The 16,638-nt window shown below is 36.5% G+C and overlaps 1 protein-coding gene across 1 annotated transcript in view; it reads right to left on the bottom strand.

The window, feature by feature from the left end:
* Positions 1-618: 618 nt before the first annotated feature.
* Positions 619-16,638, bottom strand: part of cntn3b (contactin 3b) — a 67,675-nt gene continuing 51,655 nt past the window's right edge. Inside the window, exons 14-23 of the mRNA XM_084129139.1 lie at positions 15,556-15,673; positions 14,743-14,901; positions 13,933-14,082; positions 13,521-13,591; positions 10,620-10,854; positions 9,032-9,141; positions 6,641-6,827; positions 4,824-4,936; positions 2,072-2,237; positions 619-1,028 (exon numbers count right to left, since the gene is read on the bottom strand). Of these exons, the coding sequence (XP_083985265.1) occupies positions 934-1,028; positions 2,072-2,237; positions 4,824-4,936; positions 6,641-6,827; positions 9,032-9,141; positions 10,620-10,854; positions 13,521-13,591; positions 13,933-14,082; positions 14,743-14,901; positions 15,556-15,673 (1,404 nt within the window). The 3' untranslated portion in view covers positions 619-933. The remainder of the gene's footprint in view (positions 1,029-2,071; positions 2,238-4,823; positions 4,937-6,640; positions 6,828-9,031; positions 9,142-10,619; positions 10,855-13,520; positions 13,592-13,932; positions 14,083-14,742; positions 14,902-15,555; positions 15,674-16,638) is intronic.

Genomic DNA, 16,638 nt, shown 5'->3' with positions numbered 1-16,638 from the left:
ATTTTCTATATCTACTTTGGTGTGAACATGAATTTAAGGCATTGATTGTTCTCAAAGATCAGAGGAAAAGATGTTGCACACATTGGCACACTGCATAAAGAAGCGTATTATACAAAAAACAAAAGCTTTTTTCCCCCCTGGTGCCAAAGAAACATATCATATTATATGCAAAAAAAATATTTTCTTAAACTATGTGTTTGTCTTGTTTTCCAATTATAAAAATATCTAAACACTCCGAAAACAAGATAATTTTAGCTGTGTAAAACAATACGTATATTATAATATTAGTTATATAGTTATTATATAACCTAATTACCTATTATAATATAATATAATATAATATAATATAATATATATATATATATATATATATATATATATATATATATATATATATATATATATATACTCACCCCACTGAAAAATAGATTTTCCTTGTTTTAAGCACAACAAATTATGATAGCAAAAAAATTAAATAAAAAATTGCCAGAGGGGTAAGAAAATAATAAAAGCTATATAAAAAAAAGAGCTATATTCTCTGTAAAGAAGTCTTATTTTATGGTTAAGTTACTTTAATTTGAGTTAATTTTAACTCAAGTTAATATATTTTTTTTTTTTAAGGATGTTTAGATATTTTTACCGGAAAAAAAAACACCAAAAAAATTCTCATTAAGAAAATATTTTTTTGCAGTTTGTTCTAGTCCAACCCAAAACCCCTAATTACTCTTGTGCAGGCCTTTGCCATGTTTACTAAAGATGAATTTCCCAAGATTCCCATGACATTTCAGTATCCGGCCCTTTCAAACATGTTGCCAGAGCTGGGGAATCCCATCAAGTCAGACTGTAATGAGAAACATAAGCTTTGTATAAGCAAAGAGCAGAAAGTATGTTTTTCTTGGTGAGGCCTGGTCTGGTGCTCATGGGAGGTGAACATCAGGAGGCACTGAGCGTCGACAGAGCGCAGACGAGGAGCGGAGAGAGAGAAAGTGTGCACAGCCTTCCCGCTCTGGATCCACGTGCACCCATGCCTGTAAGCAAATGCAAACACAACCATTAAGAAACACTATTTAACCTCCCAAAGGAGAGAAAGACAGACAGAGCTTTGTAGTTTCAATTCGCAGACAGCTCTTTCCTGAATCAAAGAGCAATTGTATATAAGGTCAGCTCCACAACCTAAATTATTAGGCAATTTCCAAGAACAAAATATACTCTGAAAGTCTTAAAAAATTACTTTTTTTATTTTTCAAATAAATGGTCAGAAAATTGTCAGTTTCAGGGAGTCAAAGCCAATATCAATTAATATATTAGAATTTATAAATATATATAATCATATATTTTCAAAATATATCTAAACGCACACAACACACATATACATTATATTTATTATTAACTTACATTGACCCGATGAAACGGACTATACAATGCACATTTTTGTTTACGTATTTTATTTGAAAAACTATATATTTTGCTGCAGGAATTCTTTACATTATTTTAAATAATTGGAAATGTATATATATATATATATATATATATATATATATATAGCTGGATAGAATGGTAGAGCTTGACGAATGAAATGGAACATGATACTTTATAGATAGATGATAGTTTATCTAGCATATCTAATGGTTCTAACCACAACAATAATAAAATAAAAAAGAACGAGATTTGTGCCTCTAATGCTCATCATACCAATTCGTACCCTGTTCTTGGAAAGGGCCATTATTGAGGAAAGTATCCTGTGATGATAATGCTCGGGTTGAATCTGTAAGCAGATCTCTGTAAGAAGGGGGAGGGAAGTAGAGCATGTTTTGATTGCCGCCTATTTGAGGGAATGAAGGAATTGGGGGTGATTCTCACTCATTTATATGCCACTCGGGCTTCGCAGTGACAGAGATAGATAGCAGAGGAGTGTGCATTTCTTAAAAGGTCGGATTCTATGACTCGCTGAAAGACTGAAGCGAACAGAGCAAAATATTTAGGCGTGCAGACCGACTGAATCCCCATTAAGAGCTTATCAATGCCAGCGGAAGATGAAATAAAAGACGGCAACAGGAAATGAGAGACTTACTGAGTTGGTGGATGTGGATAGGCTCGCTTCCTTCCCCCAAGCCCCCTTCACTGAGGGTCTTGATCTGAATGACGTAGTTGTCATTTGGACTGAGGGTCAACTCCACCGAGGTTTTGTTGGTGATGACAGAGTACATGCCGTTATTCCGGTGTCTTCTGTACAGCACCTGCGGATGATGGCACCCCAATCAATCAAAGTTTCATTCAAAAGAACTAAAACTAGGGCTGTTAATCGTTATTTCTTTTTTTATTAATTACGTTATAAGTTCATCAATTAGATCTATTGCAATTCGTAATCTATTGCTATTGCAAACATACAGTGAGGAAAATAAGTATTTGAACACCCTGCTATTTTGCAAGTTCTCCCACTTAGAAATCATGGAGGGGTCTGAAATTGTCATCGTGCATGTCCACTGTGAGAGACATAATCTAAAAAAAAAATCCAGAAATCACAATGTATGATTTTTTAACTATTTATTTGTATGATACAGCTGCAAATAAGTATTTGAACACCTGAGAAAATCAATGTTAATATTTTGTACAGTAGCCTTTGTTTGCAATTACAGAGGTCAAACGTTTCCTGTAGTTTTTCACCAGGTTTGCACACACTGCAGGAGGGATTCTGGCCCACTCCTCCACACAGATCTTCTCTAGATCAGTCAGGTTTCTGGGCTGTCGCTGAGAAACACAGAGTTTGAGCTCCCTCCAAAGATTCTCTATTGGGTTTAGGTCTGGAGACTGGCTAGGCCACGCCAGAACCTTGATATGCTTCTTACAGAGCCACTCCTAGGTTATCCTGGCTGTGTGCTTCGGGTCATTGTCATGTTGGAAGACCCAGCCTCAACCCATCTTCAATGCTCTAACTGAGGGAAGGAGGTTGTTCCCCAAAATCTCGCAATACATGGCCCCGGTCATCCTCTCCTTAATACAGTGCAGTCGCCCTGTCCCATGTGCAGAAAAACACCCCCAAAGCATGATGCTACCACCCCCATGCTTCACAGTAGGGATGGTGTTCTTGGGATGGTACTCATCATTCTTCTTCCTCCAAACTCGTTTAGTGGAATTATGACCAAAAAGTTCTATTTTGGTCTCATCTGACCACATGACTTTCTCCCATGACTCCTCTGGATCATCCAAATGGTCATTGGCAAACTTAAGACGGGCCTTGACATGTGCTGGTTTAAGCAGGGGAACCTTCCGTGCCATGCATGATTTCAAACCATGACGTCTTAGTGTATTACCAACAGTAACCTTGGAAACGGTGGTCCCAGCTCTTTTCAGGTCATTGACCAGCTCCTCCCGTGTAGTTCTGGGCTTATTTCTTACCTTTCTTAGGATCATTGAGACCCCACGAGGTGAGATCTTGCATGGAGCCCCAGTCCGAGGGAGATTGACAGTCATGTTTAGCTTCTTCCATTTTCTAATGATTGCTCCAACAGTGGACCTTTTTTCACCAAGCTGCTTGGCAATTTCCCCGTAGCCATTTCCAGCCTTGTGGAGGTGTACAATTTTGTCTCTAGTGTCTTTGGACAGCTCTTTGGTCTTGGCCATGTTAGTAGTTGGATTCTTACTGATTGTATGGGGTGGACAGGTGTCTTTATGCAGCTAACGACCTCAAACAGGTGCATCTAATTTAGGATAATAAATGGAGTGGAGGTGGACATTTTAAAGGCAGACTAACAGGTCTTTGAGGGTCAGAATTCTAGCTGATAGACAGGTGTTCAAATACTTATTTGCAGCTGTATCATACAAATAAATAGTTAAAAAATCATATATTGTGATTTCTGGATTTTTTTTTTTAGATTAAGTCTCTCACAGTGGACATGCACCTACGATGACAATTTCAGACCCCTCCATGATTTCCAAGTGGGAGAACTTGCAAAATAGCAGGGTGTTCAAATACTTATTTTCCTCACTGTATTTGCTGAGAAAAGCCCCCAAATGTATATAATTTTAAGACATTATTGTGGCATTATAATAGATATACCGGACTTGTAAAAGTGCTTATTATTATTTTATTTTTTTATTAATTACACTGAATTAATGCATTAAATTGACAGCTCTAATAAAAACTGAAATGAATCACGTTCCTCCTTCAATACAAGCCTATTTTTTGAACTAACCCAAGTCAGATCGCTTTGAAAAATAATAACATACCTCTTCTCAAAAAGCTGCATGATTTGAGGCATCATTCGTGTCTGTAGCAGTTTAAGATTTAGAGAAAGTGGTTCATTAAAATCTCTATTCCTAAGTATAAGCAATAGCAGTGATGTTTGTCATGAAAGGAGTTAAATATATAGGTGATGCCCTGTTATTCTAGATAATGTTTACTGATGCTAATGGCTAGTACTTTCCCCCTGAGCTTCATGACTGTTTTCCCTTGTGGGGAAATTAGTAATGTGAGAGCTGTTAATTGCATGCATGTGTAATTAAGAGAGAGGTGGAACGAGACATGAAATAGCATATGCTATGCCCTTATCTATGAAAACACACAAATGAATGGGTTTCGGGCATATAACTGCCATATCTTTGTAGCTAAATTACTGCACTCGACAACCCTTATTATGTATATCAATAGTATCAGACGCAATAATGCATTGTAGTTCCTGCCATCATTATTTGGCTCACAATGTAGCAATGGATATGCCTGCATGCTAAAGGGAAAACAATGAATTACCTCCAGTAAAACTCTCATAAAACATCCTAATGTATTTTTTCCAAAGAGAGAGGTTCAAAGAGATAATGTCACTCACTATGTATCCGGTGACCTCAGATTCAGTTTCGAGAGCAATGACGGGATCCCACTGAAGCAAAAGCTGAGAGTCAATCAGATTCCACTCTACATTCTGAGGGGGCTGTCCAGGCGCTGAGGTTTGCGTGTGTGTGAAAGATATGGACAGAAGAAGAAAGAAAAGGTTCACAATGTGCAATCAGTTGTGTTATTGCATTCAATGACACAAAAATGTTTGACAAGCACATTAGTACCGTCAGCAGGGATAGTTATTTCAGCCCAAATCCATTGCTAAAACAGTTTCTCTCATAGATGGACTTGGAAACTGTGATTCATACCATACTAATTAGATAGAATTTATTTTGTTTTAAACCTATACAGTTTGATGCTGTCTGATATATATATCTCCTGTTCTGCCCTTTGGGTCAATTTCTGCTGTTTTTAAATGATTTATAAATAAACATGACTTGACTTAATTTGACTACTACAAAAATAGATGGTTGAAAACTCCTTCAGTAGGGAAAAAACACACCTTCAAGTCATGTCTCAGTGGTTTCTGTGAACGGTTTCAACAACAACACAAAATAAATTTACAAGCAATATGTAGATCTGTCCAAAAGTTATAAGTTATGAATATTTCACAGACATAACTCGCAGCACAATTCTGCTAGTTTATCTACTACTCGGTGCCTCAAGCAAAAATGTCTTTGACAACTTTAAAAGATTTGATGATCCTTAAAAAAACTCTGCTGAATGTTATGTGAGTTTATTCCTGCAGCAGAGTAAATAAACAAAAAAGTTAATTGAGAGAAGATTAAAAAAGGGGACCAATTATTCTCCTTTTCAAAGTCTTGATTTTGTTTTTGGGGTCTACTAGAATAAGTTTTCATGCTTGAATGTTCAAAAAACACATTATTTTTCACATTTTTATATTGTTGCTGCACCTCTCTTCGCCTTCAGTCAGTAACACTCCATTTAGTTCCTGTATCTATGAAGCCCCTCTTTCAGAAAAGCGCAATGTACTCTGATTGGTTGGCTGGACCAGTGTGTTGTGATTAGTCAACCACTTCGAGCGCGTTTCGGAAATGTCACGCCCCTTACTGTATGCCTTTGGTGGGAATTATTTATATATTTACTTATATACTTTATAATTATATAAAGAATAGTGTGACATATGTTTCTGGAAGAAAACACAAGACTACAATCGAGGCGTTTCAGGGAGTTCAGAATCATTGCGCACTGATATAGAGAATTACTCCCTTTGGAGTGAACTCTGTAACTTTGCAGACCTTTTTCACACTCAAACAGCAACATTACACACTAGAGAAAGTGTAAAAAAAAATAATTTAGGCATAAGGCATAATAGCACCCCTTTAAAAAAGAAATACATTCACACCTGTGAGATATAAAGTCGAAGATTATTTATAATTTTGGTAACACTTTAGTTTAGGGTCAAATTCTCACTATTAACTAGCTGCTTATTAGCATGCATGCTACTATGACATTGGCTCTTTTATTAGTACTAATAAAGTACATATTAATGCCTTATTCTGCATGACCAGATTCTACATCACTTAATCCTACCCACTACCTAAACTTAACAACTACCTTACTAACTATTAATAAGCAGTTATTAGGATATTATTGAGGTAAAAGTTGTAGATAATAGTTAGTTAATAGTGAGAATTGCACCCTGAACTGAAGTGTGACTATTCTTTTTATTCTCATATCGAAACAGGCTTCCATTGAACCTTCTTCTTACATCCAACAAAGAATATTTTACCAATATCTTCCAAGTCAAAACCCATTCATTGAATAAATGTCTAAAAATGGACTCACGTGGTTTTTTGGTGGTAACATTGACAGGTACAGACTGGGGGCCAGTTCCTGCAGTATTGAAGGCACACACCGCTAAATAATACTGAGTGTTCCCCTGCAGGCCGCTGACATTCACTGCTGTGTAGTTTCCAGTGATCCGCACTTTACCCACTGTATCCGGCTTGGTGTCATCTTCCCAGTACACCACCTGTTCGCCAGGACACACAACAAGGGCATTTTATATATCCTTGACTATGTTTTTACATGTAAATAGCTCTCTGCCAATACAATTACTCACTCTTGCAACCCAATGTGAACCTAAACATTGCAGATTTTTCACAAAGTGCTACTACGCAGATAAGAGTTTTTGGCATGTTCATTTAACTCAAAACTTATGAACTGAAATATGTTAACTGGGTTTACAGTGTTAAATATCAGGATAATATGCAAAGTAAATGCCAAATTTTTTTAATCTGCTGCCAAAGAAGGTGAGACATGATATGCACAAATTGCATTACACTTGGCATGAGATTTCTGATGAGTCTTTCAACATGATATGGTTTTACGAGATTTCACGATATTTGACTTCACCATTCACTTCATTCAGCTTATCATTTGTGCTTTTTCCACAGCTTACAAGCTTGAGAACATATCTCTGGCTGTCTGGATATATGATATTTTTGTAAAATTGTATGGAGATTCCCTTAAGGATATGAAATTTCAATTAACTTTTAGCTGTGTGTGCTAGGTGAAAAACAATTAGATAGCGGAAATGAAATAATCAATTATTAACCCTGAGTCCTAAGTAATATCAATATTGAGGTATTAAGTATTTGGTTAGATAATAATGAGATCCAGCCAAGGGAGGAATATTTCTAAATTATTTCTTTTCTACTTTTAGAAATGTTGTCCATACAGCAGGGTTGACAGTTCCTACATTTTAACTGAGACAGCAAACAGGTTGCAGAATTTTAATTCAAAATTTCAAAGCAATCAACAAATTCAAAGAAAGTCATGTGGCTGTATTTTTTAGATAACGGATTGTTAGACAGACAGACTTTTGAAATGCTACCTACAGTATAGACATTTTTGTTTACTCTACGGTTCAAAAGTTGGGAGTCAGTAATATTTTAAAATATTTTAGAAAGAAGTGTCTCTCCAATTTATTTGATTAAGAATACAGAAAAAAGTGATATTGTTAAATATTATTACAATTTAAAATAACTGTTTTCTATTTAAAAATGTAATATATTTCTTGACGGAGCTGAATTTTCAGCATCATTACTCCAGTCTTCAGTGTCACATGATCCTTCAGAATAGGTATTATATTATGTATGTATTCTGTATGATTCTGATATGATGATTTGGTGCTTAAGAAATATTTCTAATTATTATCAATGTTGAAATCACTTAATCTTTTTGTGAAAACCGTTTAAAAGAACAGCATTATATATTGTTTTGTAACAAATCAAAAGTCTTGACTGTCACTTTTGATCAATTCAGTGCACCCTAGCTTAAATTTTTTGTATTAATTTCTTTTAAAAAACTGAACTCAAACTTTGGAACGGTGGAGTATTTTATCATATTTCATAAACTTTTGTAGATCAGGGAAGACGAACACTTTCCCAGAATGCATTACATGTGTTGAATTACTATGATTTGCAATTCAAAGTAAATCAAAGTTTGCAAAGTAAATTCTTATTTCAATTATTCCAAATTTAATTAAAATTCAGCTTCCCGTGGGTGTGACTGAAAAGAATGAAGTCATGAATTGAAAAGAAGCATTAAATTAGAAAAATGCAAAATAGATGCATTTGCATTAGTGGTCTCAGAATTTTGGAGCTCACATTTGGGTTTTGTGAAAGAGGAAATGTAGTGATGGTTTATTTTCCATTTCAAATATTGCAGGTGCTTCAAAGGACCATGAGCACAAATAAATGGTATATACGGCATGCAGCGCAGTTCCTTGATCCATGCTGCTTTGATTTGGTCTTTCAGTCCTTGCTAACCAAAGACGAGACAAAAATAAAATCTAGAAAGTTTTCTTTTTTCCCCCTCATCTAGAATCCAGTGACATGAAAGTTCTATTCTTTCCAGACAATATGGCAGCTACCATGGCAACGTGGCTGTTTTGTGCCTCAGGGCAGGGGTGACAAAGATGGAAAGAGTGGCTTGTGAGAAAGCAAGGCTCTCTTTGCTTTCTTGAAAGGCCAGCGGAGAGCTTTCATCCAGCTTCTGAGAGACGCAGACATTTAACAAAGCACTGTCTAAACACTGGCATTCTCGATGTTTGAGGTGGCATGGGAGAGGTGAGAAGCACTTTTAATAATTGCTTGCGATCCGGGATTGCATTATTACAGGAAAAACATGACATTTAACGATACAGTGAACGGCAAGACAATTGAATCAAACCTCATATCCAAGAACCCTTTCAGGGGTGACCGGAATCGGCTCCCAGGTAACTTCGATGTCGGCCGCCGACAGACTTTTTGCTGACACCCTCTCTGGCGGTACGCTCGGCACTGCGAAGGAACAGAGAAATGTTGAGGCTCTCATTCAAAAAGCTTTCCAAAGCCAACGAGGTAAAATTGGATTAAGTCAGAGAATGAAGCCCCGGTCTCACCTGAGAGAGGCCCTACTTCATTTTAATGGGAACTGTGACTGACAGAGAAGGAGACAATCTGCTGGGAAAATTCAATTAACACTCTAGCACATGAATAGGCCTGTAAGTGTCTAGCAGGATTTGTTGTAACCTATAGCAGCAATAACTAATATGAGGTTGTCATTCGCAGCTTGAACGAGGGAGGAGGGACGAAAGCTGTCTCAATCAACTTATTCCATTATTCTCATTCAAGGTCACACCTGTATGCGTGAAGGGAGGGAACCGAGAGTGTTTGAGAATGTGAAGGGACTATTGCTGAGTCAGAATGCGTTCTTAATATTTTAGCTCCATAGGCCCACACAATGTATCGTTGACTGGCCTATATTAATATTTCCTGTTGATTAAGCCAGTTTTGAAAGAAGCTAACATCAGGGATTAGAATATGAGGCTTATATGTAGGACTAGAGATTTGGGCTAATTGTACTATTTTGCTATTATTTTCTATAGTAAATATTACTATTAATGTACCACACTTCCTCTCTTAACTTACTGCATTTTGTAAATGTTTCAATATATGATTTTACCTTAAAGGGGTGGTTGATTATGATTTCACTTTTTAACTTTAGTAAGTGTGTAATATTGCTGTTTGCAACATCTGCAAAGTTGAAAGTTCAAAGCAAAGGGAGATATTTTCTTTTACAGAAATCACTTTTTAAGGACTACAACAAACAGCTGGTAGGGACTACAATGAGCTTTATGGGTTAGTGAAATCAACAGGATTTATAGATTATCATATCATATTATGCTAATCAATGACTAGAAAATAGTTAACTCCACATCCGCTACATAAATTCATCAACTAATCATTCAGAAATGTCCTGTTGCATTCTACATGTTGTCACTTTTTCTCGAGTCTCTCCATCTTTGTCTGACTCCGGTTTGAACATAGAAGGCTAAAAGTTTTTGAAATTTTCAGTGTGTGTCTGTGTGAGGTAATCGGAGCTGCTAACACCCAAGCTCTTAAAGCTCCGCCCTCTGTGCCGGGAGCAGCAGCTCATTTACATTTAAAGGGACACACAAAAAAACAACATGTTTTTGCTCACTCCCAAAAAGTAAAATTTTTAACATGCTATAAAAAAATATCTGTGGAGCATTTTGAGCTAAAACTTCACATACACACTTTGGGGACATCAGAGACTTATTTTACACCTTGTGAAAAGGGCATTATAGGACCCTTTATAATAATGGCCATCACATTGTTATTTGGTCATTTAATTATATATTTATGACTGATAAGTAATTACCAGTTATCACTTCAAATCTGTAAAATAATAAGGTTAAGAAAGTTATTATATACACATGTGTTGTGAGTGTTGATGTACATCAATCCAGCTCTACCTTCTTCTGCGGAGAACACTGTTGCAATAGTGCTGAAAGGTCCTTCTCCGCGGTTGTTGAACGCTCCCACTTTGACATTGAATGGCGAGAATGGTGGAATGGTGTCATTGCGGAAAACGTAGCGGGTGGCGCTGGGTGCCGAGATCACAGCGCGGGTCCAAGTCACCATGCCCACTGGCCGGAAAGCAATGATATAACCAAAGCCCTCTCCGTTCTGCAACTCCTCTGGAACAGGCTTAAAGTGGAACACAAAACTATAGTGATATTAAAACAAATTGAGGTCAACACACCAAATGACCCACATGACAACAGGGCTTTATTAGCACTTAGTTTAAAGACCACTTTCTTTCTCAATTGTCTTTTTTTTTTTATTATTTTTTTTTTTATTGTTATGCATGCAAGTTTCATAACCTCAAATAGAGACTATATGGAACATTTAAAGGAATTAACTCACCTAAAAAAAAAAGCGATATGGTAATAAATATGGTTAAAAAAACCCCCACAATACTTTGTACATACACTGCTGTTCAAAAGTTTGGGGTTGGTAAGATTTTTTATGGTTTTGAAAGTCTTTTATTTTCACCAAGGCTACATTTTGTTAATTAAAATATCTGTTTTAGTTCAATACATTAAAATGTAATTTATTCCTTTGAATTTTCAGCATCATTACGCGAGTCTTCAGTGTCAGATGATCCTTTAAAAATAATTCTATTATGCTGATTTGCTGCTCAAGATAACATTTATTATTACAAACAATGTTGAAAACAGTTGTGCTGCTTAAAGGAGCTGTATGTAAGAAATCTATTTCAATTAATCATAAAATGGCCCTGATGTGTCACTAGACATTAAGAAATCATGTTCATTTCAAATACTTATATCACTGACAACAGTAGTATGGCTAGGATATTGTCATTTAAAAAGTGGACTTGCAGCCCTCAACTGATGTTGATGTTGTCATTTTGTGTTTTGGCCTGACGCGCCTCCCTCCACCTATCTACCAATCACGAAGTCAGTAGTGTTTCGGGATCCGGGTTGCCAGCTTTGCTCTAACCTACTCTAGTCGGTTAAAAATGTCTAACGTTACTAAATCAAAAAGACCTCGTTATAATTCAGAAATTCGTCGTGACAAAGTCCGAAATAAAACCAGAATTTGTATAGGAGATGCTTTTGAAAGATGGAGACGGCTGAAAACGGAGAAGAATTTGAACACAGACGCCAACGTTGCTAATTTTCTCCAGGACAGGTAAAGTTAAGATTTATCTAACTTATGCTTGGCTAACTTGTACTTGATGTCAATGGACATTTCATATATTCATGACAGTCGAACAAAGTTATGCATGTTCGTGCAAAGTAACGTAACGTTAGCTCACATGGACGTATGCTAACATTAGCAATGCATAGGAGCCCGTTTCTCTGTCATTATGCTTTTAGACGCTGAGGAAAACAACATTAGCACGCCCATTATGGCAATTTGAAACGTAATTGAGACAGAAGCCTAACTTTACCTCAGAAAAAATGATTCGACATTCGTTCTTCACGTATATCGTGGACTAAGTTACACATGCTGCAAGTTGACCTGTATTTCACATCACATATTTTAGCGTGTTAATGGAAGTGTGCTGCAGGGTAAGTAAAAAATACAGCTGGTCACTTTCACTTATAGCATCAGCTAAATGAATAGCTGTATCTTTGATATTGGTTACACATAGTGACATAGGCTTGTGCTTGTACTTACATTAATGACAGATACATAACGTTACAAGTTAGACTTACAGCTACCGTTCTGTCTGTCACATACGAGCATAACGTTACATCTTTACGATTATACTGTCACATACGAGCATACATCTTTACGATACTGTCACATACGAGCATAAATCTTTACGATTATATTTAACAAATGACAATTAGTAAAAATTTTAAATACATAATTACTTATCAAAATATCTCTCATGAAGCATAAACATAATCAACAGAAAAAAACTTACTGTGTACGTCTCGTCGGAAGCTCATTGAAGCAGCCTACGTTTCTGCTGAATTCAGCTTATCTGGCAACCTCGAGTCAGGGGGGAGGGGGAGGGGATACACCGCTCTATAGTATTTTTAAAGTGATTGCAGTACCAGTTTTGGCCACAATCCTACATACAGTTCCTTTAATATTTTTGTGGAAACTGTGATACATTTGTTTAGGATTATTTGTTGAATAGAAAGCTCAAAAGAACAGCATTTATTTGAAACATAATTATGAATGTATTAGTCACTTTTGATCAATTTAATGCATCCTTGCTGAATAAAAGTATTAATTGATGTATGTATTTCTTTAAAAAAAAAATTAAAAAAATATTTCTGAACTTTTGAAAAGTACTTAATCAAATCAAGTAAGACATCGAACTGTTGTTGAATAAGCAGCATTTCAAATGTCTTTTACTGTTTTTATTACTGAAATTGCTATTGTGCCACTTCACTGTTGAACCAGGACAGTTACAGAATAGTATGCAAAAATGGCCCTCCGACATGTGATAGTATTTAGGTTAGCTTAAATGCCCTAAATCACTGCTACAGTTCACAAAAGGCTTTGAAAGTCAAATATAGCAGCAAATTTCTGCAGAATTTCTTATGCCCAACAGCAAAAGAATGTCAGAATTTTCCCTTGCTAAACCCTTACTTCTTCCATTTTGTATCTGAACAGAATCAAGCCTATTTGTGAGAGAAATAAACTTCTAAGAAACTCTCTGGTCTTGAGCTGACTTCCATTTGGAGAAGTAGTAAAGTCTGGAGTCCAGAGGACAGGAGGGAGAGCTACAACGATCATAAAATGGCTACATTTCATTCTACACAATTAAGCACCGGCATTTAGCCCAGGCTGGCCGAGATAGCAGTAAAATCTGACAAATGACTTACCTCCCATGTTATCACTAATTCCGATTTTGTACCTCCTCCGCCTCCAACATCAGTGGGAGCCGTGTCAGGTACTGCAGGCAAAAACCCAAAGAAGAGATTAAAAAGCTGCCGGCAGAGCTCTGATTGGGATTTTTCATTGCAAGTTTGAGCATTAAAAGTGTATTTAAATTTTCATCACATTAAGACTCTAAACCATCACTCTCACAGAGGTTCTTACCTTCTTTAAACCACCCCCTTTAGAAATTTGTGAATAAAAGAATGCATAGATTTGAGTGTTGCATGTGCAGTAAAAGTGATGGATGTGACAGATGACGGGAGAATTGAGGATGTATGGTTTGCTCCAGTGCTTTCAATTTTAGTGCCTGTCTGAAATAGAAAGAGATCCAGTGGAGTCTCACACTAGCATACTCACCAGCATCTTCTGTTCTGATCTTGGTAGATGGGGGACTGGGCTCTCCCATGCCGACACTGTTACTGGCCAGCACTCTGAACTCATATTCCACCCAGGCGTTTAAACCCACTACGGTTGCAGTCAAAGTATTCCCATTGATCACCTCAGGAACTGAGGATAAGAAGAACAGTAAAGTACAATAGCAACTAACTTAAAACAAGTTCAAGTTTAAGCACTAAAATTAAAACAGAAATACAAATAAAATAAAACTAAATAAAAAAAATGATGGAAACTTGTTTCTGCCACTGAATAAAAAATAAAAAAGGTAATTGTGACTTTTTATCTAACAATTCTGCATTTTTTTTCTCAGAATTGCGTGATATAAAGTCGCAATTGCGTGTTATAAAGTCAGAATTGCGAGATATAAACTTTCAATTCTCACTTATCTCACAATTCTGACTTTCATAAAAATGTATATTGAATCCTATTGATTCATATCTTACAATTCTGACTTTATAACTCACAATTGCAAGTTTATATCATGCAATTCTGAGAAAAAAGTCAGAATTGCAAGATAAAAAGTTGGAATTACCTTTACCTTTTATTTTTTATTCTGTGGCAGAAACAAGCTTCCATAGAAAACAAATATACTAAAAACTAATATTACATACATTGTAGGCTTTATATGTTTATAAATATATATAACTTTATAAAATAAAATCATAATTCAGCTTTTTCATTGAGATTGTATTTTTTATTTTATTTATTATTTCCATGTGCTGATCACATGGATATTATTTCCATGTACAGACAAAGAGTTGGGCGATGTACCTGTGTCGACAGCTTGCCAGCCGACAGTAAAGGGAGTCCTGCCCTGGATGACATATCCTGTTATGGGACTTCCGTTGTCCTGGCCTGGGCTCCAGGACAGCTGGGCCGTGCTGTCTGTGACCTCCTCCACCACGACCAAGTCTGGGGGGCTGGGGGGACCTGACTCAATCACATAACCCATAAGGAATTGAATTAATTAGGAGCATTTGATTATATGTCACACCTGCTCAAATGTTACATTTGGCCCATGCACTGTGCATATTGATGACTTGGAAACTGCCTCACTCTGATTAGAAGAAGACTATTGTTTAGAAGTGTGTGTTCTAAGGTGTTAGTCATGGCAAGCTTGTGCTTGTGTATGTTTTCATCAGTTTTAGCAAGGGCAACAAGTTGTGTGTATGTGTGTATGCTTGTATATGCGCAACTAAATGATTCACATTTCTGCTCCAAACAACTTTCTGCCATTAAATGTTTTCTCTTCATTTGCACTGCATTCTAGGGCCTGTTGTGCTGCTTAGCCAATGTGTAAATGAGCCAATTAAAGACATCCTCTATGATAAACAGCTCCTCTCCAAACACCTGGGACAGAACCGTGATGTGTAATGACCATGAATAACAATGTGACTCACAAAAACGCAGCAGCAAAGACGAGGCCCCATAAAACATCCCAAGTGACACATTTAGCACTCTCTGAACTCTTGCTACATTAGCAGTGCCCTTTTATTGAAATACACACCTCGCAGGAAGCTCTTCACTGTGGAAGAAAGCAAATATTGTGCATGTAGACATAAACCGAAGACAATTTGTTCCTACCTTTAACAACTAATATTGCGTCAGCAGACAAACTCTCGACGTCTGTATCAACAAGGCAAACGTATTTCCCACCATGATTAAGCTGGATGTTTCGAATCATAAGATCACCGGAAAAGCTCTGTTGGAAAAGTGGAAACACGATACAAAGATTACTGCTTTAATAATTTATCATGTTGTTACAGCACAAGACACAAAACCCTATCTCTAATGATAAACACTAGTTTTATAATAAGTGTGATGCATTATCATTCATAACACCCAGGCAGCAACATAGAGTCGGTCATGGAATCCACACGTACCAGATGTGGGCCAGATATGGGCCGACACTATGTTGCTGTCTGGGCATATTTCATGAATCAATGCATAACCTCAAGCACTGTAATTTTTGGCTCGTGCCATTAAATTCTGGTACTATTTCCAAAAATGAGAGAAAAGGAGACGCAAACAGGTACTGTAGACTTGGAATTAAGTCTTTTTCCCTGTTATTATTTGATTCACGGAACTGGGCACCAGTTATCTTGCCAAGAAAAATCTTTATTCTTCACACATGTCAGCAGAGGAGAGAAACTTGAGAAGATGTTGTATTCGTGCTAGGTCTATGTGTTCTCTGTGTTTCTCTGCCACAGTACAGTAAGATTGAGCTTATATACACCACTGAGCGACTTTCAACTTCCTTGTAAGGTAGAAAAACATGTTGCTTATTTTTAAAAATGGAACGTATACTTCATGCTTACACATGGTACAATCCACTTTCCATATTAAGAAACTATCCCTCTGTGTATACATTCTTGGTACATTTGCATCAGTTGAAAACATTTCTTTACTTGTAAAGAAAATGCCAACTGTACACATTTGAAGTATCATCATCATTGGAACATCTCTGCTCAGTGAACGTTGCATTGCACACATACTTACTGTAAATGCAAAATATAGCCCATCCCATATCTCTGCTCAGCACACCTGTACAAACATACTCTGACTTCACAAAGTACATTATGAAATTATTATGAAAATTAATAAAGAAAAATAATACTAAAAAATAACATTAAACAGTACATTTTTAGTCTTCAGGTACTACAAATT

This window comes from Abramis brama (assembly GCF_963993115.1).
Source record: "Abramis brama genome assembly, chromosome: 11".
NCBI lineage: Eukaryota > Metazoa > Chordata > Actinopteri > Cypriniformes > Leuciscidae > Abramis > Abramis brama.
Note: the sequence above shows the minus strand (reverse complement) of the source record. Positions and strands in the feature narration are given on the sequence as shown.